Source organism: Taeniopygia guttata, chromosome 3 (genome assembly GCF_048771995.1).
Source record: "Taeniopygia guttata chromosome 3, bTaeGut7.mat, whole genome shotgun sequence".
Lineage (NCBI taxonomy): Eukaryota > Metazoa > Chordata > Aves > Passeriformes > Estrildidae > Taeniopygia > Taeniopygia guttata.
The window spans coordinates 11,556,704-11,582,990 of NC_133027.1; the positions used below are offsets into that span (position 1 = coordinate 11,556,704).

At 39.6% G+C, this 26,287-nt stretch overlaps 1 protein-coding gene and 1 long non-coding RNA gene across 2 annotated transcripts; both read left to right on the forward strand.

Moving 5' to 3' along the window:
• Positions 1-52: 52 nt before the first annotated feature.
• On the forward strand, positions 53-4,153 carry LOC140683627 (uncharacterized). The gene is made up of 3 exons (XR_012054828.1): positions 53-181; positions 2,624-2,726; positions 3,898-4,153. It is a non-coding gene; the product is annotated as an uncharacterized lncRNA (long non-coding RNA).
• Positions 4,154-7,816: 3,663 nt separating this feature from the next.
• Positions 7,817-20,367, forward strand: LOC140683626 (3'-5' RNA helicase YTHDC2-like). The gene is made up of 16 exons (XM_072926331.1): positions 7,817-9,586; positions 10,359-10,537; positions 10,689-10,785; positions 10,862-10,949; positions 11,049-11,129; positions 11,575-11,657; positions 12,586-12,691; positions 12,829-12,948; positions 13,302-13,574; positions 14,081-14,207; positions 14,651-14,856; positions 15,542-15,737; positions 16,851-16,960; positions 18,408-18,697; positions 19,096-19,273; positions 20,063-20,367. Exons 1-16 carry the CDS (start codon positions 9,522-9,524, stop codon positions 20,105-20,107), a joined length of 2,244 nt encoding a protein of 747 aa, XP_072782432.1. The 5' UTR covers positions 7,817-9,521; the 3' UTR covers positions 20,108-20,367.
• Positions 20,368-26,287: the final 5,920 nt, after the last annotated feature.

The window sequence follows — 26,287 nt, forward strand, 5'->3', positions numbered from 1 at the left end:
CCACTTCTTTACAGATCCCTCAATTTATCCTTGATGACTGCTACAAGAACGGAACTCCCTGTCGTGTGTTTTGTACTCAGCCAAGACGTTTAGCAGCTGTTGCTGTGGCTGAAAGAGTGGCAGCAGAAAGAAGAGAGAAGATTGGCCAGACAATTGGTTACCAGATCCGGTTAGAAAGCAGGTACTAATGGTATTTCTAAGTGTCGGTTGATCTTGTGTTGGTCTTGTGAATCTTGTGTACATTGAAACTGCAGTATGTTTGGGTTGCAGCCTCACAGGTGGGATATGTTACTGCAGGTAAGGAATACGTAAGAGTGAAAAGGATGGCTTACTTCCTGTGTTTTGCAGTTTCATGTAGAAGGTTGTCTTACAGAACTGAATCTCAGGTATTTTCTGTTGATTTCTTCTGCGGCGTGTATGCATGGAAATCCTTGTCTGATTTTCAGATCAAGTCTACACTTTCTTCTTCCCCCCCCCCCCCCCCCCCCCCGCTTTTAACATGTGCGGATCCAAAAGGTCTGCAAGCTTTGAAGGTAGGTGTGAAAACCAGCATGCTGTAACAAATGTTATGTAGTGAGAGTTGATAGGAGCCATAAAAGGGAAAACAAAAAAATTGGAATGCGACTGATGAAGCTGAGCATTATTTACCAGTCTAGTCTGGACTAAATTTACTCTTCTTCAGCTTCTGTGTTTATAACATGAAGTGATGTAAAAGTAGAGATTTCAGTATCACTTGATGAATTTGTCTCTAAGCAGAGCATGAATGGATTGTTTGGGGTTTTTACATCTTTGCACCATGTAGCGAAGTGACATTTCAGGGAAGGGCCAGCAGTTGAGATATGAGTGACCAGAAGATGGCTAAAGGTTGTGCTGCCTGAGTGAACAAAGATAACACATAGCTGATGAAAATGAATGCACTTGAACAACGAAGCCACAATAAGAATTCAAATGTGTGCATGAAAGCTCACAAGGATATTGAGAGATTAGAAGAGCTAGTGAAGATGTGTCACAAATAAGCTGGATGATTAATATATGGAAGTACTATGCTGGCAGAAGAAGAGCAGAGTCAGGTGAAAATGGTAGAATTACTGGAAGCAGCGCAGAAAATCCAGCTTGAGAAAAATCAATACAATTACTCCAGAGAAACACTGAAAGGGGGCGATAACAATATTTTGAGACGTGGACAAAAAAAAATTTGAGTGGATATGTTTAGAGGTGTTTATAGTAACACAGAAATATAATTTTTAAGGTTTTCTTAACTGTCTTCCAGAGAAAAGCTGTAGAGTACAGTACAGAGGAACTTTTCAGCTCTTTTAGGATGGCAGTACCAGAGAGAGTAGTGACAATTTCTGTTTTTATTGGGACAGCTAACTGTGCCCCAGGTATAGAATTGTAAAAGTTCAGTATTTTCACCTCCTGAAAAACCAGAGGATCACGCAGATGACTTTGTGATTTAGTCAGCTGTAATGAATTGTGTCTTCAAGGCAAGGCTTTGGCAGCTGTGGGGAGGCTTCTGTGAGGAGGTGCCAGAAGCCTCTTCTGTGTGTGACAGAGCCGGTGCCAGCCAAGACAGACCTGCCTCTGGCCAAGGCTGAGCCCATCTGTGGTGGTGGTAGTGCCTCTGGGACAGTGGGGAATGGGGGAGGAAAACCTGCACAACAGAGGCAGCAGTTCAAGAAGAGCAGTGAAAGCATGTGAGAGAAGCAGATCTGCACACAGGAAGGTCAGTGCAGGAGGGGAGGAGATTCTCCAGGTGCCAGAGCAGCCCATGGTGAGGCAGCTGTGGCCCAGCAGGCCGTGGAGGTCCGTGGTGCAGCAGGGATCCTCCTGTGAAGGATTCTGTGTTGGAGCAGGTGGATGCTTGAAGGAGGCTGTGATCCTCTGGGAAGTCTCTGCTGAAACAGGCTCCTGGCAGAACCTGTGGCCCTGGGGAGGGAGCCACACAGAAGCAGGTTTGCTGTCAGGATTGTGACCCTGTGCGGTCCCACACTGGAGCAAGCTGTTCCTGAAGCACTGCACCCTGTGGAAAGGGACCTGTGCTGCAGCAGTTCCTGGAGAACTGCAGCCCATGGGAAGGACCCATATTGGAGAAGCTCGTGGAGGACCCATGTTCCCGTGGGAGAGACCCACGTTCTCCTTGTCTTTCTCTGGAGCCTGGGAGTCTTTTTGTTGTGTTTCCTCTCCCCTGCCCATGGAGAGGACAGATAGAGTGGCTTGCGTAGGCACCTGGCGTCCAGACAGGCTCATCCTACCACGTGTAGACAAATACAAAGGCTATATCCAAGCACAGGCTGAGGAATTGGAACCTAGTTTTCCACATGGAATTTTCTAGTAAATTGAATGACATGCAGAGTTTCTTCACAGTTCTCTTTTCCTTCTTATTTATTAAAAATTGAATCTTATTCTTTCAATTAATCCATTGTCCAGAGTTTTGGGGCGCAAGCACTACAAATTGTTAGGAAATGTCTGTGAAAAGGCATAGTTTAAAAACAAGTGGTGTGCATGAATCTTTTGAGGAGAGAACTGTAATTTCTCTTCTGGTCAGCAGCTGCTTTAATTTTTGATCCATGGACAGCTTTAAATGGTGCAACCCCCTAAGTTGTCTCTGTGATGTGATCCATAGGGTTTCTCCAAAGACACTGGTAACATTCTGCACTAATGACATGCTTCTTGGCACGCTGATGGCAGGAGACAGCACCCTCTCCACTGTGACCCATGTTATTGTGGTGAGCATCCTGTGGTCTTTCATGTGGGGTGGAGCAATATGTATTGCTTTGGAAAATGAGGTCCTCATTTGTTTTATTTAAATTTGCTGAGCACTTTAGGTGTTTTTGTTTGGTAGAATCTGAATCAACTTTAAAGACTTTCTGAGTCCTCAGAGTAGAATGCATGTCTTGTGCAGTTTGGTGTTTTTCTGTGTGTTTGTGTTTTTCCTGTAAAAATGTCTTATTTTCATGCCAATGATTAAGTGTGGAATCAGGAGGAGTGGAGAAGGACAGAAGTGTAAATTTTTCTGAACTTCCGTGGTCAGGAGAAAATCCTTAGGGAGGCTTACATTGATGTGGTTCAATGTGATTGTGTCAGAATTTCTCTTACCATTTGTTTTAGCAATACAGGTTTTCAGTCCATTTGTTTGCCCAGAGTTTTCAAGATAATGTGGAGTCTAATTGCTAGCAAATTATTCAGATTGTTAATTTGTGATTATGTCAATATTCCTATTGTGGAATTGAATAAGGGGAACTGGAATGTTTTTGGCAAGATTTAAGTACTGAAGATTAAAAGGTAAGTTTAGGTGCCTGCCTGTTTATCAAAGTTTAAAAAGCATGAGAATGATCTATACATTCTTGATGTCAGCCTACAAACTTTGTATTTTGAGTCCTTGTTTCCTTCATTCATAATATAGATCAAAACAGAAGAATGAAAAAGATGATTAATCAGTTATGTGCCTTAACTTACAGGCTTTGTGTGTGACTTGTCTAAGCAATTTGCCTGTTTTTCTGATTATGTGGTGTCATACATTTCTTTAAATGCTTATCAATGGTGAAGTGAGAATTTATTAAAACAAAATTTGTAGTTTGTGGTGTTTTCTTGAAATTTGGCCTCAAATACACAATCAGAGAGGTTTCAGATATTCACTTTAGCCTCTGAAGTTAAAGTGTTTATGGCTTCAGCATTGCAATGCACTCAGCGCTGATAAAAACTTTTTGAGGTGTTTTAGTTTCTTTATGGATAGTTTTTTTAAAAAACCCTATTAGTTAAACTAGACTCACACATTTTAAGGCCTCTGTAATGTGCCACCAAAACATGTATTTTTTTTTTAGAGAAGTTTGTTTTTGTCAGAAGTTGTGATCCTGAATCTGTGATGGTTTTTCATCTTTTTTTCCCCTTTTGTTACAGGATGAAGTACATGAGAGGGATAGGTTCAGCGACTTCTTGCTAATAAAACTGAGAGATGTGCTGCAAAACCAGAATAATTTAAAACTAATTCTCTCTAGTGCTGCTCTAGATGCAAATCTCTTCATTAGGTATTTTGGAAGCTGCCCAGTAATACATAGTAAGTCTTGATTTTAAGTCTGAGTATACCTGCCTTGAGACTCACAGATCTTACTAAACTGTAGCAAATTATTCTGAGTAAAGGCACATGATTAATACACTGAGAATTACAGGAATCTTTGTTCCTTCTGTATGCAGGTTTCTTGTTTCTTGACTATTTGCACCTCATTCAGAGTGAAGTGTTTTAGTCACTGGGAGTTCTGTAAATGCAGATACATCCTGCCCCCCTCCACTCTTAATTGAAGAAGTAGGAAGAGGTTATTGAAGTTCTGTCTTCATGCTGATACAGGACTTAGAAGCTACATGAGTGTGATATGTATCAATGCATTCCAGTAGGATCTTACTCTTCAGGCTTTGTGAAGGTTGTTACTGGTTACTGGACAGATAACTGTACCAGTTCAGTTCAGAAATACAGGCTTAGACAGATTTGGTTTCACATGAAAAAAGGATCACATGATTCTCTGATTTAAAGAAAATTAGTAGTTGTTCATCTAGGTAAATATTCAGAAAAGACATCCAGTTTCGCTTATTTTGTGTTCAGACTCAGTTACCTGCAGTTAGACTACATTCAAATGCAAAGAAAAGTTACCATTTTTTGCTGGTTTAATTTCATTTGACTGATCTTTAGTAAAGGCAAAATGTAAATGTGTGGGAGGTGGGGGGTTTTTGTGGGTTTGCAGTTTTTGCCCCACCCTCCTGGCTTGCAGGTTTTCTGCATGGGTGACCTCCTCTGGCATCTTGCAATCCTCTTACTTTTTCAACAGTAATGTCCAACTTTAATGTGTTTTGAAAAGTATCTTTCAAGAGAAATGCTTTATTTGACAATCAGGTAGACTCTCTGCATGTCAGCCTTTTAAAAAAAATCTCAACGGTTTTAGGAAATGGGATTGCTTACTGGTTTATTTTAGCAAATGTTTGTGAGGAGGAACCCTTTTTTTCCTTTCTTTTTTTGCAGATGGAAGTGCTTAGTTCTCTGTTTTGAATTTCTGCCCAGTTGAATAAGGTTTGCAGCTTGTTGGAGACAGGAATCTGGAAATTACACGTGATTTCATGTTCTCTGAATTTTTTTTGCAAGGGAGTGCCTCAGTTGTGATTGTTGTATGACTTTCCAGTTTACTCTTTTTGCAGCTTCCTGTTCTTTCAGATCGGTCAATTTGTGTTGGAAAATCTGATGGCAATCTCTCCCAATCTCTCCAGTTTACCACGGTGTTTGTGCTGGTTATGTAACAGGCCAATAGCAATTTAAAAGATGTTTTTTTCCCTTTTTGTTAATTTAAGAATTAAAAGAAGCGGCTTTGTCTGTTAATGTGATATACAAGGTTTGAGTCTCCTTCAGCAATATGGCTGACAAAATCCTGACCACAGAAAACCACATTTTGTAGCTGTGGAGCGCTGTAGTACACAGAGTTTGTGATCAGTGTTGGAAGGCTTCCTCTGTCACAGCTTCTAAAAGTATGTGAATTGTGGATTGTTCTTTCTGAAGGAAAATCCTGAGTGTTCCTGAGTCAGGTTAAGGAACAAGAAATCAAAATGTAGAGATTTTAATCTTCATGCAAAAAGCATCCTGTAATGTCCACAGAGAATGTCTGGAAAATAGTCATGTTGAAAAAGAAATCAGGATAAATTACCAGAAGGTAAAGGCCACTGGGATGTCTCATCTGTCAAGAAGTATTCAGTAAAAAAAGCTCAGCTTTGCTGAATTAGTTGAGGATATGGAAATAAGGCTGCCTTCTTACATGTTTCTCATGAAAAGAAAGTAGTTCAGTATAAAGATGTACTGTCTCTGTGTGGAACCTTGCAAAAAGCTGTATTAATTGCTTATTAATTAATTACATTTTTAATCCAGATGGCAGACTTACATGGCAGGTTCTTGTTTGTAACCCTAAACAAACACGGCTGTTTTCTTCTTTTCATTTAAAAAAATTGTAGTTAATAACTGTCAATCTTATGAACATCTCCTGCTATAACACTTCATAAAATTGAAGAGGTTGAGGAGAAACAAGGTGGCATTTGACTTTGGAAATATTTTGTTTTGTACAGTTTTGAGAAAAATAAACTCCAGTGAAGGTAGTTTTTTAAAAGAATTAATTCTGTAAGTGAAGCTAGTGAATATAGAATCTTTTATGGATTTTTTCTATTTTAGTCCAAGGGAGACCTTTTCAAGTTAAAGAGATGTTTCTGGAGGACATTTTACGAAGCACTGGGTATGCAAACAAAGAGATGGTGAAGTACAAAGAAAAGAAGCAGCAAGGTCAGTGGATTTGTTAATTGTAAGGGTTGGCAGTAAGAATCATTGATTGAACAAACAGTTAACAGGATTATTTTCTGTTAAAATTCCAGAGTCAGGAGATTAAATGAGATGTGATTAGATGACAGCGTCTTTAAGCTCTCAATATTTACATTTTTGAAATAGTTTATGCAATTAAAGAAAAAAAATCACTTTGATTCAGTGGTTGCATTCTTTTTTCATTCAGTTGATAAATGTCATCTTTTTTCTAATTGTTATGCTGTAGAGCTATATATAACTGGGGGCTCTGCCCACCTAAGTACTAAAGAAGCATAGGATGCTCTGTACCTTTGGGTGCAAATTAAAGTGCAGCTATTAAAGCAGGCATGATTTTGTACATCTTGCACTAAATTCCCTTCAGTAACATTTTTCACTGCTTTCTTCAGGCATGGATGTATTTTTTTAAGTGTTAACACTCTTGAGCTAAACATCATTGGGTTTAAGTTGATTAAGTAGATACTGCTCAGAAGTTTTCTTGGCAACTGAAAGTAATGATCCCAGTGATTATTTAAAGAAAAATTTTTTAAAAATGCAAACCCCAAAGCTATAACATACAGTCCTAACTGGATATTGATCACAGTGCTCACCTCTGATCACTGGGGTCAGAAAAGTTCAGTTAGGACCCTGGTGTTTTCTAAGGTTTCTTCCACTTGTGTAGAAAAGTAAGTTGTTACATGCAGGGACTGCATCACTCGTCTTCAGAATTCCATTTGTGGAAAAAGATCTGGTCTGAGATTGTGTGGAAGGTGATTACTTAAGGAAGATACTTTGAATGCAGTAGTTTGGAATAACGGAGGTTTTGGGGGCTTAAACACCAAAGTGTTGGGTTTTACCTTGTTTTTATAGCCCTTGTTTGCAGTGGCGCCCTTTGGGTACCCTTAAATATGTCATTTATGTTGGACTGGTAGTAGCATTCTAGACTAAATAAAAGAGGTTGAATAGGTAAAACTTGGTAAAACCTGCTGTAACTAACTTTTTTAGTAGAAAACAATGGATAAGAAATATGACTCTAAAACTTTCTTGGGGAATACTTTGCATTCTAGAAGAGAAACAGAAGAACACTCTTGCTGAGTGGTGTTCAGCTCTAGATAACACTAACAAAGGGACATCTCGGAGACAAAAATCAGTTCCAAGGACAAATGAGGAGTACAAATGGTTGGATGATGGTGGTGACACAGTATTTAATTAACTGGTAAGTTTTTTCTTTTGTCGGAAGAGATGTTTATATTTGTGTTGTATTCTAGCCATTTAAAATCTGTTTTCTACAGTTCTGTTGAGTCTTTCAGGATATTAACGTATTTTAAAGATTACTTGATTAGGATGAACTGCTCTAGCTGAAGTGTGCTCTTCAGATAGGGTGGTTGCACACAGCTTTTCCTCAGATCAAATGGCTTGACTGCCATTGTGTTCGTACTTGCATATGACAAAATCAGTGCATTAACTGATACCTGAGTTAGGTATATCTACACTGATATATTTGGGTTTCTGTTGCTGCTGGGAAAAATAACCATTCCAATTCTTTGTGGGTAATGTATAAGAATAAAGACAACTCTTGGAAGAGATTAAGCTTTCAATATTGTTTTTTATCTTCAGACTGAAAAAGATGTGAATTGCCTTGAATCGTGGATAGTAAAAGAAATGGATTCCTGTCTTTCTGACATCTGGTTGCATAAAGATATTGATTTGTTTGCTCAGCTGTTAAATCTTATTTTAACTGAAAATGTCAGTGGTAAGTTTCATGTGTTATTACATAAAAAAAAGCAACCTCAAATTTACTTAGATTTTTATGGCTACTTTTATCTCCAGTTTCAAATGGTGTTACCTTTGCATTCTGATGCCGACTGAAAAAATGGTAGGGCTAGCAGAAATAATGGGTTGTTTAGTTAGTTGTTGTTTTGAAGTATTGACAGAAGTGTGTTTCTAAAACAGTGTAGAATTCATATGAACTAACTTCAGAGATAAAGTGAGGAAACAAATTCTCTTTGGGCTGGAATTTGAAAGCAATATTTGTACTATATTTAGATGAAAAAATAACATTTCTCTTGGTTTTGCTGGATTTTTTTTTCTTTTACTTCTCAGTTGATTATAGGCACAGTGAAACTGGTGCAACTGCTCTGATGATTTCTTCAGGGAGAGGCTTTTTGAGTCAAGTAGAACAGTTGATCAGCATGGGAGCAAGTATCCACTGCAAATCATCTAATGGCTGGTAAAAACAGAGAAACCAAAACATAGATTTATGTGTCAATATAGGAGAGAGAAAGAAAATTGTTTAACATCTAAATTAATTTGCTAACTTATCACACTGCTGTAAGAACTATAGATTTTGACAGCCTCAACAATTTCTAACTCCTGATAATCACATTGTTTTCTGTAAATTCTAAATTGAATTCTTAATTACATGGTCTTGATTATGAGCTATAAACTTTGTTTCAGTAGGTCTTATTTAAGATACTGGTTAGCAGAACAACTGTAATCTACTGAATTGGACCAAAATATTTGGCAATTCCTATTTTCATGGAGTTACCCATATCAGAAGATCTTTCTGTTATGTTTCTAAATATATTGTAGCATGTAAAAATATTTGTGAATCTGTAGAAACTCAGGTTTTGTGGTCATGGATTATGTCTTCATATAAACAGGGAAGTACAGTAAATAATTGTTGTATGGAATGATAAGAATTAGGATTCCAGGGGTCTGATATTTGGTACTAACATTTGAAAAAACTTGGGAAGGAATGCAGTTTAAAGATAAAACAGTGAACTGCATCGTGAGGAGGACAGCTTCTGAAAGACATGAAATAGCCAAATGTTATGCCTGGGGTGTGACCTTTTGAGATGACTTCAAGGATACTGCAAACAGGCAGGTCTGATCTCTGCACCTTGTTGTGGACTTTTTAAAGGAATGGCACTTTCTTCCTCCTCACTTCCTTGTGCATGTTTGCTCCTGTGTAAAACGGACATTCTTTTGTGGTAAAGAACTGTAGTCACCTAAAAGTCAGACAGCTGTTAACACCTATTCATGCACTTTCAAATGGGAAGTTGCAGATCCAGCAATAACAGTACGGATGTCAGTACAGAAATGGGTACAAAAGTCTGGTGTCAATTGCCTCTCCTGATGCGCTCTTCATATTCATCTTTTGAAGGGAAAAGTCTAATAAAAATACTTGTGCAACTATTTCAGGATGGCTGTGGACTGGGCTAGGCACTTTGGACAGACGGAGGTTGTTCATCTGTTGGAATCCTACAGGTCAGTTGTAACTGTTTTGCAGAATCAGTTGTATATGATATACAAACGGTTGTGATGGGAAATTTGAGGTTTCTGTTCTTTTAATCAGAACAGGTTTTAGCTTTTCATGGTCTAAAATCTGGACTTAATGGCAAGACCTCTTTTTACGAATAGGAATATTTCAAAAAATAAACAGCAAAAACGTTTGTACTTAGTATCATATTGTTTATGTTTGCACAACTTGCTAATTCTATACTTTTCACATGCTTACTTTGGAAACAAATCTGTCATGTGTTTTTATTTATCCTTTTTATATGCAATAGGCATATTAAAGAAAATTTACAGAAGTAATGTGTACACTAGGCCATTCAAGAATGATTTTCTGATTAACTTACAGTTATCGTACTTGAGGTAGTGTTTTGTAAAGCTTATCTCTACTATAATTTCTCTTAGTGTAGTTTCTGCTAGTGGGAAATTTTTGGAGAACACGTATCTCTTAAATATTTTTACTTGAACAGATAAACGAGAAGTATCTTTATACTTTCCTTTGCTTATGGTTGTGTTTCAATGAAGTTGAAGAAAACTAAAGTTAACACTAATAAATAAAGTGGCATCCTTTACTGGGTTAACATTGAAATCAGTAAACAGTAATAGTATGGTGATTCCCTTCTGCTACACTTAAACATCAGAATTCAAGACCAATAGTCATATTGGTCTTGAACTAAGTTTGAGTGGATGGCTCAATGCAAACCCGAAGGGGCAGCCTTGATTCTGGTGTATTTTCCTGTTACAGCGCTTCATTCGGATTTGGAAACATGGATGAAAGTTCCCTGGTCCAAAAAAGTGCTAGTGACCTTAGTGCAGAGGACAGAGAGCTACTGACAGCTTATCATCACAGTTTTGATGATGAAAAAGTGGATCTGGATCTGATAATGCACTTACTTCACAGCATCTGTCATAGTTCAGATGCAGGTAGGTAAATACCTAACCAGTGGTTGTGGATTTGGCTTCTGATGAATCATGCTCTTTTTTCAGCAATCCACAAACGTTAAAACCTTCTGAGTGCTATTCGATATGTATTTGAATTTTCTGTTTAACTTTGCAAACCCACTTCCTTTTTTAGGAGCAATTTTAATATTTCTTCCTGGGTATGATGAGATAGTGAGCCTGAGAGACCGCATTGTTTTCGATGATAAGAGATTCACTGATAATGCTCACAGGTAAAACCTTTAGTTGCTGTGGCTTTTCATTGCTCCTTTTAAGGATCCTTAAAATGTTCCTTTTGTCTTGCATTAGATACCAAGTTTTCATGCTTCATTCAAGTATGCAGACTTTGTACCAGAAGAAAGTGCTTGAAAGTCCACCTTTTGGCATTCGCAAAATTGCAAGTATTAGAGGACTTTTTCCAATGCCACAATGACCTATTTTGCCATTGCTTTTACAGTTATTACAGTTTTGGTGGTTTGGGTTTTTTTCTTTGCAGATTCTTTCTACTAATATTGCAGAAACCAGCATAACAGTCAGTGATGTGGTGTTTGTCATTGACTCAGGCAAGGTGAAAGAGGTAGGACTGCCATAAATTTTCCTAGTGTGATTCTAAAACACACAGTGCATAAATTTTGGAGAACTTTTTTTTTTATTCTTATTTATGACTTTACAGTAAAGTAAAAAAAAGTTTTTACTAGCTGAGAGCTAGTGCCTGTCAGGCAACAGTCCTTGCTGAAAAGTTTCAACATGCATTTGTTTTAAGACAAATACTGTAAGCTATCTGTCTAAAAAACCTTTAAAATCTTGAATTTCAAAAATTGTGGAGCATTAAGATACTAGAAAGGAGATACCCTCATTAATTCACTCAAAATTGAGAAGGTACCTTTGTGTCAGAAGCTGCTGTATATATTACTATTTCATACTTTTTAGAAAACTTCTGTTGGTAATCTAAATAACTAGTAACTTGTATTTCATGTACCCTATTGAGTTTTCAGTTTGCATTCCTTTCTTTGTTTTTCTAGAAGTCTTTTGATGCACTGAGTCGTGTTACAATGGTAAAAATGGGGTGGATTTCAAAAGCCAGTGCTATCCAGAGAAAAGGCAGGTAATAAATGCCTCATAGTGGTTTCCATTTTGCAGATATCCACAGTCCTTTATGTTTAGAATAAAGCACACAACAGAATAGCTGTTTCTGGCCTAGTCCAGTGTTGTGTTGCATAGTGGCCAACACTCATTCTCTGCAGGTGAGTAGGCGTCAGCATGTATTTCCTTGGAATAATCTCCCAAGTTGTAGAAAAGTGACGCTCAGGCATTTCCCAAAGGTCTGGGTTGTTTTCCCCCCATTAATTTGTTCTCCTTCCTCTTTCTCCCATGTAGCACCAGCAGTCACAATGTCCAGTGGGGTGTTTTCACATCATGTCTGTCGGCAGAGGACTGCCTATTTCACTTTCTCCAAGCTATCCATGACTTAACAGGCCATGATTATATTCTTCCCAGCACTGTGGGTGAGGGCTCAGAAGTTTATGTAGCAACAAATGCCTGTTTAATCAATCATATTGGCATTAAGCTGCACATATGCACATAGATGTATATGACTGAGAGAATTTGCTGTCTCTCATTCACTCACAAGTTACTTCATCTTTATTCTACCTTTTACTCCAAGCATCACTTCTGTTTAGGGGATGTGAGGGGAAACAATAAAGTTTGCAACTGGTTCCTCACAACAAAGGATGATTGAGATTTGAACTGGTCTTAGGTTAGCAAAAAACCCACAGCACTTTACATTAGATAAGCCTTGTTTTTCTTTCCTCCAGATTTCTCAGTGTTGGGTTAAAATTACAGTAAAAAATTGCCACACTCTCAAAAATACTTCATGATTAGAAAACTCTCACTTTGTGTGTGACTTAACAACACTTTCTTCATAGTACTGCCTCTTCTTTCCATTCTGAGTTTCTGTGTCTGTTTGTTGGCTTTTGGTTTTGTTTTTAGAAAGAAATCCTCATTTTCACAACCTTCCATATTTTATTTTCAAGGGCTGGGCGCTGTCAGCCTGGAGTCTGCTTTCGTCTCTTCAGCAGGCTCCGATTTCAGAATATGTTGGAATTTCAATCTCCAGAACTTCTAAGAATGCCGCTTCAGGTGCATGTTCAGTTAGAAACTATAACTTTAAAAAATACAATGCCCTCAAACCATACTATTAATTGCAACAAATCATGTGTTTGGCGGCTGCTTCCAAATCTTGGTAATCTTTTTTTGTTCTGCCTTTTACCTTGCAGGAGATCTGTTTGTACACAAAAATTCTGGCTCCAATTAATTGTCCAATTGTAGACTTTCTTATGAAAGTGCCTGATCCTCCGCCTGCTGTAACTGTGAGAAATGCTGTGCATATGCTTAAGGTCAGAAAAGGAATAGGTTTAGATTGTAATTGTGTTTGATCCCAAATTTGTGGTGTAGCAGTTTACTGACTTCAGTTTGTACTGAAGCTGTTTTTAATTACTTAAGGATGTTTTGAAGTTTTGTTTATTGTCTGTTTTCATTTTGTGTGTAGGGATGTGTTTTTCCATGTCAAGGGAAGAGAGTGCTTCAAAGTCTTGTCTCAGTTAATAGTTTGACTTGCTTCTGTAGTGTTTGGAAACAAGTCTAGTTAATGTCCATTATTCACATCCTTTCTGCTTTCACTGTAAATTGATTTTGTCCACTGTACCCATCCCCCTCTCCTTTATTTGTTTGTTTGTTTGTTTATGAACAGACCATAGATGCCATGGACCCTTGGGAAGATCTCACTGAGCTTGGTTATCACCTCACTGAATTACCTGTAGAGCCACACCTCGGTAAAATGGTGTTGTATGCTGTAGTTCTGAAGTGCCTGGATCCTGTTCTGACCATTGCCTGTGCTCTTGCCTGCCAAGACCCTTTTGTGCTGCCCACGCTGGCCTCCCAAAAGCGTGCAGCCGTGCTGTGCAGGAAGCGTTTTGCTGCCGGAACGTTCAGTGACCACATGGCCCTGCTCAGGGCTTTCCAGGTAGTCTTTCATTTCAGAGAGTACTAATCACAGCACATTCAAGCAAAATGCAGATGCACCAGTTGGATGTAGAGTGGCGGCGGACTGTGATTAAGTGCTCAGAGAAGACTTTCTTTTTGCCTAGTGCCTTTCCTGTGTAAGGCATTACTTGGCAGTCTGGCTGGTCCACAGAAGAGGGAACCGTTTTTGTAGTATGTTTTGTTTCAAACATTATAAAATTTTGAATGTTCCAACAATGTGCCTCTTTGCATCCTACTACACTGAACTTTGAATCATGATCTTAATGTAATGATCTTTATTTATTGTTTTAACTTGACATAATCATCACTGTAGTGAACATATAAAGAGAATCTAATTGTTGAACAGAAAAAATAATCTGGTTTGATACATTAACTTTTAGAGTGGCTTTTGCATTCATTTTATTGACATAAATGTAATATTTTAAAAAAATGCAGTTTTTAGTTTAAGCCATTCAAATTAATAGGCAAATGTAAAAACATTTTCAGGCATGGCAGAAGGCACGCAGTGACGGCTGGGAGAGAGCCTTCTGTGAAAAGCACTTCCTATCCCAAGCCACAATGGAAACCATTGCAGGAATGAGAACACAGGTGCTTGGCCAGCTTAGAGCCTCAGGTAGAGAAGTTGGAAACAATTTTAACATTGTTTTAAAGTCAAGCATATAGAAATTGTAACAAAAATCGTGTCCACTGGTGTAATTTTCCTTAATTTGAAATACACCTTCATGCACACATTCATGCAGGGTATGGTGCAGATGAGGAATTGTGGCTGATCTAACTGAAAGCACCCTCATCTCCACATGCCACTGCATTTCATGTTTTAATGAATTATTCCCATAGGAAATGTCTTTATATTGTACAAAATAGTGGTATTCTGTGTTAGTATGAAACCCCTTATCAGGAAGGATTTCAGTGTAATGGTTTCTTCTTGGTGCTGTTAAGGTTGGCAGTGGTGAAAAATGCAACAAAGAAGTCATTTATTTCACCTTTAGTTTCTGACTCCTTTTGAGAACCAAACACAAGCTAACATGGCACTGTTTTGTCTCTTTCATTTGTCAGGTTTTGTGAGAGCCAGAGGAGGAGCTGATATTAGAGATGTTAATACTAACTCTGAGAACTGGGCTGTAATTAAAGGTGCCTTAGTGGCCGGGATGTATCCCAATCTTGTGCATGTAGACAGAGACAGCCTGGTGTTGACGGAATCAAAGGAGACGAAAGTGCGATTTCATCCTACCTCTGTTCTTGGTCAGTCTCAGTATAAAAAGGTAAAGACACTTTGAATTCATAGTTCAAAAAAAAGGGCACTAAAATCTGTCACGTGTTTTAGAAACGTCTTTTCCTATTTGTCAGTACTTTAAAAGCAGTATAGGCATTTAACACTACAGCTTTAGAAAATACCGTTCTACCCAGCTGATAGAATTGGAGTTGATTCATTTTTCCATCATTTCAATTAGTCTTTTCTCTAGATGGAACAAGGCAAAATGACAAAAAAACTGCCCTGCTATAAAATTGTTTTAAAGATATAATGATCCCTATTCTTAAAAGCAAGTTTTTCTCTGAAACTTTTATTTAACATTTCTTTTTAAAGCAAAATATTTTGTTTTATCATGGTAGGATAATTTATGAATCTGGTTGAATTCTCTCACGCTTTTTTATGTGCATGTATATTTTTATATGTATATAATTGTATGTGTATTTAGTTCTCAAAATACAGAATCATAGAATGGTTTGGGTTGTAAGGGACCTTAAAGCTTATCTCATTCCAACCCCTGCCACGGGCAGGGACACCTTCCACTAGTCCAGGTTGCTCAGAGCCCCACCCAGCCTGGCCTTGAGCACTGCCAGGTTGAGGCATCCATAGTGTCTCTGGATAAAATGAGAAATACGTTCAAATTTACATTAATTACAGGTAGAGGGTATAATAGCCTGGTTTTACCTGCTCTTGCACAGATTGCCCCAGCAAATGGACAAGCTGCAGCCATCCAGGCTCTCCCTACAGACTGGCTTATATATGATGAAATGACGAGAGCTCACAAGACAGCAAACATCAGGTGCTGCTCTGTTGTGACACCTGTCACGGTGGCCCTCTTCTGTGGACCAGCCAGACTGCCAAGTAATGCCTTGCAGGCATCTTCATCCTTTCGAGGTACACTGGAGTCTGGATTTGGGATGTTTCCGTTGCTATACATCAGCGTGTGACATGGAAAACTTATTTTTCAGTAATATTTAATACATGTATTGGCTGATTCTGAAAATAGCGCTGTTATAATTCCTGCAGCTATTCAGGAAGAGTTTGTTGGTTCTGTAATAAATCTCTCCATTTTGGGATTCCTTACATATTCAAGTCCATAAATTACACAGTTGTAGGGTCTCAGAAACTGTAGTATAGTTTGTAAGGAAAGAATACAGCCACAGTGTCTAATGAGAACTGTAGTACTGGTACTGAGAAGTGTAGTATGCATGTTCTTTTTCTACAGACTACTTTATTTGATACATTGAACCAGATTATTCAAACAGAATAATTTAGAAACAATCAATATGGCAAACACGTCATGTTGCTTCTAGCTAACACATACATTTTCAAGACATGTTCTACTGATAATTTTTAATTTCAGTTAACTGTACTATTAACTGTGAGTAATAGAGAATATATAGAAATTTCCTTCTTTTTTTCTGATTTACATTGAGTCCTCTTGGAATGGAAGCAAAAATAACTGCTTCTAGTTGTCATAGTTTGAATCAAACTAAAAGTCCAACTTATTTCTAGAGCTTTCCTGTCTTGCTTTTAAACTGTGAACCTTAGAGTAGTGCTCATGTTGATTGAATTGCACTTAAGAAAAATAAAGAATCCTAATTAATAGCTATATGTATAGATTTTTTTTTTTTCTTACTAGCTCTTTAGATCTGCTGTTTTACTAGGAAATAGAGGCATGTGTGATTTTGCAAACAGCTTTAGGCAAAAGTTGTATAGTGGCCTGTGGATACTGGTGAAGGTACATGAGTTGGGTCACATCATATCAATACAGGTTTTTACACAGTAGGACCTTCAGCAGGTCTGGCTTGATTGCTGCTATCTGGAGCAAAGACTTTGCAGTGTATTTGCAGAAAAGAAGAGGTAGTTTTACAAATGTTTACATTTAAAGTCAGTTTTAGAAGGAAAAACATTGTTGCTAGTAATACCGTAGTATGCGGGTTTTTGTGTAGAAATAATAGTAGAAAAAATATGGAAATGCTAATGCACCTCTTGTCTTTAATTCAGGGAGAGGGGTATCTAATGATAGCAGCGACAGTGAGATGGAGGACAAGACATCTGCTGATCTGGCACTGCTGAAGCTGGATGAAGGGCTCCATCTCAAACTGGACCCTGAAGTAAGTAAGAAATTACTCCTGGGTTTGCTTCATGTAGAGGAATTGTAAAAAGATGTGAAAAGGTTTTTGTAACATTTGAGTAGCCAAGAATTTTCTCCAAGAATGTCATGGTCTATTTCGGTCTCTCAAACTAGGTACTCTGTGATTTAACCTTTACTTCACAAGCTCATCAATAATTAAACGGCTTCAATCCCCTTTGGCACAGAGTTGTCTGTCGCCTGAATCCGTGTATTCAACATCCAAGTTGCAGTGTTTCATCACCTATCACCCGTACCTTTCTATTCTTTTACTTGTCAGCAAAAAGAAAGAGAATAATTAGTCACCTAAGTCAACATTGAGAGTGCTCATCCCTCTTCCCCCATATTGATGTGGGTGTCCTGTCTCTCACAAAAGGGACCAGGAAAGCCTCAGCAATCTAGATGCTGTTGGGTCTGTTTCAAAAACTTTCTGGGCAGTATGATGTTTTATATCTGAGCTTGGCAGTTTTGTCCCTTTCCACACGTCAGCAGATTCTGAAGAGACTGGCAGACAAAAGATAATGGCTGCAAGGGACAGCAAGCTGCAGGTGACAGTGACTGCATAAGGGCCCTTCTGCTCCTTCTGGCCTCCTGTCCTGCCTGCATGGTGCTCCATCAGGCCATAGCACGAGCTGGGATAGCCAAAATCTGAACAGGAGCTGAGAGAACAGTCACATTGGCATATTGTGTTCTTCTTTCTTTGAGAGGATAACCAAAATCGGATCAAAAAAGGAGCACTTGAAGCTGAAGTTGCTGAAAGAAAGTTGCTGTCAGATTTTGGAAGGATAAATTTCAAAACCTCTTTGAAATAGAAGTCTTTATGTCATTGAGGAGCTGTGGCTGTGGTAGGAGGCAGTTTATGGGTCATGAAACACACAACTTTACCAACTCTAATAATAATACTCTCTCTCCTAGACATGTCCAGAAGAGTGATTTTTTTTAATTTATTGTAATGGAAGCATTTCTGGTAGCAGAATTAGACAATAGTCTTCTGAATTTAGTCATCACATTTGACCAGGTGTCTATGTAAGAAAAATATCACTTAGAGCTCTTTTCCATCAACTATGACTGAAGAGTGCATGAGTAGAGACTGATTTGAGAGGAAGGGCATAAAGCATGAAAGGATTGGGTTTTCTTGAAAGATAAGAAGGAAAAAAAAAGGTCTGTGGAATTACAATACAAAGCTAAGTTTATTACCGAGCTAAATGAAATGTTTCCAAAATTACCTTGCACCCAAGGAAAAGAAAGCAAATTAACATCTTAATTTAAATATGGATTATTCCCCTTCCCCAAGACCTTAGTCTTGCCTTTAATTGTGGGCCCCGTTTATATTAGAATGCCAGGTGCTGCCTGATATGGAAAAGACAGGGTTCTCTTACCTGTGTGATCTAATTTTCATCAGTATTTAACAGAATTGGAATTTATTGCAGGCTGCTGGTATGCTGCTGCAACTCAGGCAGAAGTGGCACAGCTTGTTTCTGCGTCGCATGCGAGCTCCTTCTAAGCTGTGGTCTGAGGTTGATGAAACAACTGTAAGAGCAATTACAGCTGTTCTGAGTGCTGAAGAACAGTCTGCAGGTCTACAGCAGCCTTCAGGAATTGGCCAGAGACCAAGGCCTGTGACTTGTGAAGAACTTCCTTTGGCATCTACATGGATGTCAAGCAACAGCAGAAACAGCTCAACAGAAACAGAATTGTCTGACTTCTCTCATGCTGAAAAGTAAGATGCTGAGGTCTTCTGCTCACTGGAGGTTGCAATTTATGTATACAAGTATCACTTAAGTTTCTGCTAGTAATAGGAGGTGGAAACAGCGGAAGTACAGTTTGAAGGTGTTATACTGTTGTATGCTACATTGTAGTCCCAAAGAGAAGTATTTCATACCTGGGGCTGCTGTTGGAGAGAGCAGTCAGGAATATTGTCCATGAATTGTGATGTTTGAGAAGTAGCAGAAGAAGTTTAACAGTAGCATTAAAAAGCAATGAATGGTCAGTATGAGTTTTTAGTTAGGCTTTAATAGATTTTGTAGTTGCTGTAATACATGTGGTCATGCAGTAGGCTGGCAGGTCGATGTAAATTTTCAGTGACTGCTTGTGAAACTCAAAGTATGTCCTTTGTAGGGTTTCAGTGAAATCTACTTCTCCTGCACTCCACCAGCCAAAGAAGTACAAAGAAAAAGACATTTTGCTCTCCAGACAATTCTCAGATGACAGATCCGCTCAGTCCTCAGTGAAGCCTGCAGACAGCAGTAGCTATTCCAACGCCTGTGCTACTCCTTCTTCTCCAGTGTCGGGAAAGGTAGAGTTCTCTAACATATCACCCCGCTCTTCCAGAGTAATAGAATTTCTTGCTGATATCATTCTGCAGTTAGGTATTTTACTGATAAATTAGGAACCTAACGTAGCTTTTCATTTGTAACACTGCATAATACTTCCTTCTGGAACTTAAAAATCTAGACTAAATATCCTTGTTTCACTAGTTTAATACAGCAAAAATAATTTGTAGACTGGGGAGGTGAAGCTATCCAAAGTAGAAAAAATGAGATTTTAAAAAAACCCCAAACTTCTTCTAATAAACATGTATTAGTTTTTTTCAACTAAATGAGTATATTATATACACACTTCTGAAGTTTTTGGATTCTGCCTTTCTCGGCTTCCATAATAGATTTTCAATATCAATACTGATTCTGTCTTATCTGCCTTACTATGACTGATTTTTGTGATGGTTATTTGAACAAAGTACACATTTTTAATGAGATTACTGTGACAGTTGTCACATATACTTGAATAGTAGACTGCAGTAACACTAAGGAGATCATTGAGAGGAAACTTCATGGACTCATTGGAGGATGTAGTAATTCCTCTTGAATCTTTCAGCTTTTAAATTAAGACAGCGTAAAAGGAAGAAAACATGTTTCCTGAATATAGAAATGCGAGTAGTGTGCTGTAGGCTACACTCTAGGATGCTTAATTTTGGTGTCATCTCAAGGTCTGTCAGACTTTAACCAATTCTAATTAGTCACTAGACTTTTTAATCCTATTCTGCTCTACTTGTTTCTTGCCCCTCATGGATGAATTACTGTGGAAGGGGCTAACAGCAGGCCTGTTAGCTAAAGGAGCGAAAAGAAGCTGAGAGGCAAGAAGAAGCTGTTAAAGAGCTCTCTCCAAGGCTGCTACCAAGGAGACTGAGAGAAGAGAAGAACTGAAGAAAGATAAGGAGAGCACTGCAGACGGACAAAGTATTTTTAGAAAGTTAACTAAAGTCACTGTTACTGCTCACCAGTGGTGTTATGTTGATTTTTTTGTGGCCAGTAGTTGGGGTAGAAGAAGTATAAACAATTAGAAAGTTTATAAAAGGTCAGCCATGTTCGATAATAAAGAATTGCCATCTGAGACCGCTTGTGGTCTGTGCTTTGTGTCGCGACCGCCTCGGCATACAGTGTATATACCAGTGACAGCTGGTGCCCACCGTGTGGAGCAACAGCCTGAACAGCGTGGTCAGTCTGGAGCCACGCGGGGTCCCAGCAACTGGCAGCCGTGACCCACTGGGGAGCAGCGGGGGAGGCGGCGCTGGTGCGGCTGAGAGTGGCGTGTGGAAGCCACAGGGAGGTCCAGACTTGATTTTCTCCTATCAAGACACCTGGAAGCAGGTGAGGCACCAACTAGTAATAATGGGAAATAAATCTAAAGAGGAAGAGACTGTTTTGGCTACATGGAAAGCTTTGTTAAGATATAAGGGAATTAATACTTCAGACTATGCCCTTCGTAGTATATTGCTGTGGGCTAGATCATAGGATTTTGCCACTGATCCTGACACAGCATTTAGTGTTAAAACTTGGAAAAAAGTCAGGGACAGGCTGTAGGAAGTCATCTGAGCAGGAGATAAAACTTGTCAATCTAGTTGTTACTTGGAGATCGCTTTTTGAGGCATTAAAGGAATGGAAAACAGCGGGAACAAGCAGAGTACAACGTGGATGAAGATTTGGGGTTGATAAAGGAGTCTGATGGGAGGGATGAGTCAGATGGGGCCTTTGATGGGGAACTTGTTGAATACATCCTTGAAGAAGGTGCAGGTGCCCATGGAAGTTACCAGGCAGGCTACCAAAGCTTCCAGGAAAGTTGCCAGAGCTTCTGGGCTGGATGCTGAAGCTTTTGGGAAAGCTGCTAAGGTTTCCGGGCAGACTGCCAAAGTACCTCCTTATCAGACTCCTAAGCCTCTTTATCTCACACCTGCACAGCAGCTTGCAGCGGTCCCCGTATACACTACACCACTGCGCCAGTTAGCTGAAATGTCTTTAGCAGAGAGACAAACCCAGCTGTCTGCCCCCTGCTCCCCTCTGACACTGTTGAGGCAGGATGGGAATGAATAGACTTTGTTCAGAAGGCTGAGACTATAACTCTGATTTATTTCAAAATACATCGCTCTTTTATACAGAGCTTCGTGCAGACCAACTCTATTGGTCCTGAAGTGAAAACCTCTCACTCTATTGGTGTGCAGTGAATGACATACAGTAGGAGAACCCAATTATAAACAATGTGAACTACAAGAGAGATAAAGAACCTATTTACATTCTTTCTCAACACTTTCTCAAGCTTCTACCTGGTTAGAAACTTCATGTTTTCTCTTTGACTGAATCTAAGACCTACACCCCTCCACTCTAGCCCAGCCATTTGCCCCCCCCGCCCCCTTCTGAGCTGCATGAACAGTTTGCAAGGTCGTATCTTCCATTGCTGGACAGTGACAGCAAATCAAGTGAAGAGTCACCCGCAGTAACGCCTGAGTTGGGGCAGGGAACTGTTGACAGTTCACCTTCTAATAGATCTAGCCCTGCTGCCCCACGGACTTTGCCTCTGTGTCAAGTAACTGTGCTCCCATGAGAGCCTCAGAAGTTTTGGGAATTTGTTAGGAAGAAAGCAGCTGAAGAAAAAAAGGGGGACATAATAGAAAGATTAGGTGCCCCAAAAAGTACCTCAGGAGCAGAGTGTTAACGCAAATGTTGCCTGTATACTGTATATATTCGATAGCCAATAAAAATAAAAGGTACGTATGAAATAAAAGGTATGTATGAAAGATGCATTGAATCAGTTATATATCACTAATACTTTCTGAAAGACTAAATGTGGTCTGCATTAATTCTGAAGTTCATCAGCTGCCTACATTTTTCAATTCTTAAAATGTAAAATTGTACTGCTTTCAAAAGTAAGAACCTTCCTTAAACTGCTAAGTAAAAAGTTGTTTGCAACATATTACTTCAAACAAGAAGTGTTTCTCAAATATTTTACAAAACTTAGTGAAACTATTCTCTTCTTGCAAAATTTCACATTTCTGTACAGACCCAAGCCAATTGTGCTTAAGCAATCATAATTACTCGCACTATTACTGTGTTCTTCTACACTACAAAGTACATATTATTTAATGTCAGTAACTTCATTTTATAAGCTAAATTAAAAGTTTAAGACTTTCCATTAGGAATCAAAGTGTATCTGACAGTATTTCAGAGATTAAAATGTGTGAAAATACCACAAATACATGAAATTGCATTCCTATACAGCATGTAAACATAGTAAAATATCATGATCATGACAGTTACATTTTTCCACTCTAATCTTTTTCTGAAGATTTGCATGTGTACCAGGTAACTGGGCTGGGCTTGGTGTATCCCTGGAGGGCCCCAGGAGCTCTGCTCCCAGTCAGCTGAATGTTGCCACAAGGGTACCAGCCCTGGGTAGGAGCCAGTACAGGGCCCCTCCTGCAGGAGAAGGGATCAGGCCCTGCTTGGTAACTTTCATTTTGGCCACTTTTGTGAACAGGTAAGAAAGGTCAAAATGAAACCTCTCCCAGCTATTTGCCTCTCCTTTATCTTTTTAGGTGCCAGAACTCTGTGTCACACATGGCCTGGGTGTGTGCTGAGCAATGCAGCCCCCACAAAGCCTTTGGTTTCCCACAAGTTGCCATGCCTTGTTCCCAGGTGTGCCCAGCTCTGGCAGGAGAAAGAGCCTGCAGCGCCGTGCCCTGCCCAGCCGGGGCTCTCTGGCACAGAGCAGCAGCAGCGCCAGCACCTCTCAATCCGCTCTTTCCTTATCTTCTCCTGGGACACAGAAGCCTCTGGAAATCAGCACCACCAGTCGTGTTCCCAGCTCGGAGCAGCTCCTGCTGGCAGACAGATCCTGCCAGTTTGACCGCTTCTGGAGGGGCAGAGGTGCAGACTAACATGAACAGGAGTCCTGGGAATGTCCAATAAATATGCAAAAATGTGGGAGTATTTGTTAGGAATTATTACAGCTGTTAAACCAATACTGCCTTCTCTCCTGGCTCTGTGAATGCCTTGGGCCCTTCTCTGACCCCAGCAGTTACCCCTATCTGCGTTCCCTGATTGCTGTCACTTGCATCTCAAAGCAGGGTTTTGTGGACTCCAAGTTCCAGCTTTCAGGCTGGAGCATCACCATGTTGTTCCTCATGAGTGACTGTCCCGTCTTCATGTCACTGTGCTTGGAGCAACTACATTTGCTAAGAAGTAGGGCATAGAAAATCAGAGAATAAAAATGGCTTGGAAACTCTTTGGTGGGAACTGGATACTAGAGTTTTCAGTTCCTTTCTTTTGAAGAAATAGGTTCATTTTCTGAATGGAGGATGAAGCGTGTTTAGCAGGGCTTTGAGGAGTGGTTTTTGCGCTTAAAACCGATTCCTGATCTCCGATCTAAAAGAAAACATGGTCACCCTCTGAAAAGTTAAATCTTGGAGATGATGACATTAATGAGTAGGAAAAGTGATGCTTATAATTTCAAAGATGTTGATTGCCCCAAGCATCTAGTCAAGCATTTCTTGTCAACTGTCCTGCTGTTCAGTCTCGTGCCCACAGAGGATTCGCATTAGGACAACGTGCAGCTTCCCAGATTCCATAGTCTGAGTTTGGCCGGCTGCTCTCTCCACTGCACTTTGTGGGCTCATGCACTGGTGCTGGGGGTTGATGCTGGCTAAACATACGTGCACCCACAAAAAAAAAAAAAAAATCGCTCGCTCCTGGGCTCGGCCGCAGCTGCTGGCGGCGCTGGGATGAGCCCCGGCAGCACGGCCCGGCGGCCCTGCTGGGAAAGAGCCCCCGACCCGCCGGGAAGGGGCCCTGCTGCCCCGCAGCACCCCTCGGAGGGCAGAGAGAAAGCCAGCTTCTTTTCCTCTCTTTTTTCCTCTGTTAAAAGTGTTGTCCTAGAGGCGGCACCAGCTTTTCTAATTGGCTTAGCAGCGCGCCTGCTCTCAGAGGCACTCAGTGGTTGCTTTTGCCTGGCACAGGGAAAGCTTATGGCAGAAATGCCTCACTTTCCCGGCTGGCTTCTTTCCTCCTCTCCAAAAATTGACCCATGCAAAACCAACAAAACTGTCCACTGGTGCTCCTGGGGCTGGGGAACCTGGAGGCTTAGAGAATACTTGAAAAACTCGTGTGGGGCCCTTCAAAAACCTCATGTGGCTTCATATCCAGACACACAGCTAAAGCCCAGATATTTCTCCATTCTTTTTCTTTTTAACTGAGAAAGGAAGTCACAGGTGATGGGGTCTCTATTCCACATCTATTGGAATAGATAGCTATATCTTTTAAATGCTGCAGGACTTAAGATTGTCAAATCAGCACTTCTCTGAGTATTCATTTTGCAAAACTCAGTTCTGGATAATAGTTGTAGACTAAAACAATACCATTCCTCTGTATAAATTAAATCCTATATTAAGGAAATGAGCAACCTAAGAGCTATGTGCAAAAGAAACTAACATGCATTGTTGAAATTAAATATGTTACTGTTACTCCTGCTCTCTGAAATACCTTTGAAATAAATTTAACAAGACCCTTAGAACATATTTGTGGGTGTACAAGTCAAGTTTCAGAAAAATTAAATCCTATCAATGAAAATTCTGTAAAGCAATGAAAAACTAATGTCCTTGTGTGTCTCAAGCTGCGTTAAGGGAAATATAGGTTGGATATTAGGAAAAAGGTTTTTACAGAAAGGGTGATAAAGTTCTGGAATGGTCTGCCCAGAAAGGTGGTGGAGTCACCATCCCTGGATGTTTAAAAAAAGACTGGATGTAACACTCAGTGCTCTGGTTGAGGTGTTAGGGCATGGGTTGGACTCAATGATCTTGAAGGTCTCTTCCAACCTAGTCATTCTGTGAATTCTGCGAATTCTGTGCATTTTTCTTATAACCTTGGGATTTTACTCCTTAAAAATTGATAAGTTTCTATATCAGTCTATTTGCAAAGTAACTGTTTAACCCAAGAAATTTGGATACATTTCCCCTTTGGTTACAAATAAAGCATTTGCACCTTCAAGGCATATCCAGGGATGCACAGGTGACACTGCACTCATTGTCTCAAACAAGGTGAGTGCAAACAAAGAAATTCCTGTAATTACCTTCCCATGCATAATTTTTAACCTTTCTGTAATCTCAAATGACCTCAGTTCTGTGATTATTGCATCTGCACACTTAGCTGCAAAAACCCAACATTAAAAGCCATGGTCATATTTTGGTTCCAAAATAAGAAAACATGCAAATTAGTATTTCAGTAATAGCACTGGCAGACCTTTTAGGTTTATTCCAATTCCTGCTATATTCAGAAACCTGCTATTGACTTCAACAGAGTTGGCATGGATGCTTAACCATGAATAAATACAGAAGGTAGAAATCAAGAAATAGAAAAAAGAAATCAAGCTATGCAGTAATAAATGGCAAAAAAGAAGAGATAGTAGAATCAAGACCCCTAAATGACAGATGGTCAGCACCAGCTTACGAATTATATGCAGTATTAAAAGCTTTACAGAAATTAGAAAGAAAAAAGAGAATGATCTTCACAGATTCAAAATATGCATTCAGGGTAGTACACACTTTCAGAAAGATTGAGGAAGAAAGAAGATTGCTCAATACTCAGGGACAAAGACTAGTGCATGAAGAAATAATCAGGCAAATCTTAAAAGCCATCAGGGTGCCAGAGGCAATTACCATAGTCCACGTGAAAGGACACCAAACAAGAATACAGCTCAAGACCCAAAGGAACAATTTAGCAGATAAAGAAGCCAAAAGCACAGCTTTACTAAAAGTAAGTAACCCAGAGATTGGGGAGGAGGATGTCCAGAAATATCCCCCACACCCTTCCCCAAAAGCAATTGAAAGATGCAAATAAAAAAAAGAGGCCGACTAGAAAGAAGTAAGTAGAAATTGCCAGACAGGAGAGAGCTGTTATCTAAAAACTATACCAGAAAAATCCTGGGGAGATTACACCAACAGACACACTGGGGAGCCCAAGCCCTGGCAGAGCAATTCCTGAGATTC

What these genes read in the sequence shown, in the direction of transcription:
- LOC140683626 (XM_072926331.1), top strand. Translation starts at nt 9,522, where the DNA reads ATGGCTGTGGACTGGGCTAGGCACTTTGGACAGACGGAGGTTGTTCAT. An exon ending in TTCTAAGAATGCCGCTTCAG is followed by an intron (nt 12,692 to 12,828) that starts GTGCATGTTCAG and finishes TTTACCTTGCAG; the next exon opens with GAGATCTGTTTGTACACAAA. An exon ending in ATCTCAAACTGGACCCTGAA is followed by an intron (nt 16,961 to 18,407) that starts GTAAGTAAGAAA and finishes AATTTATTGCAG; the next exon opens with GCTGCTGGTATGCTGCTGCA.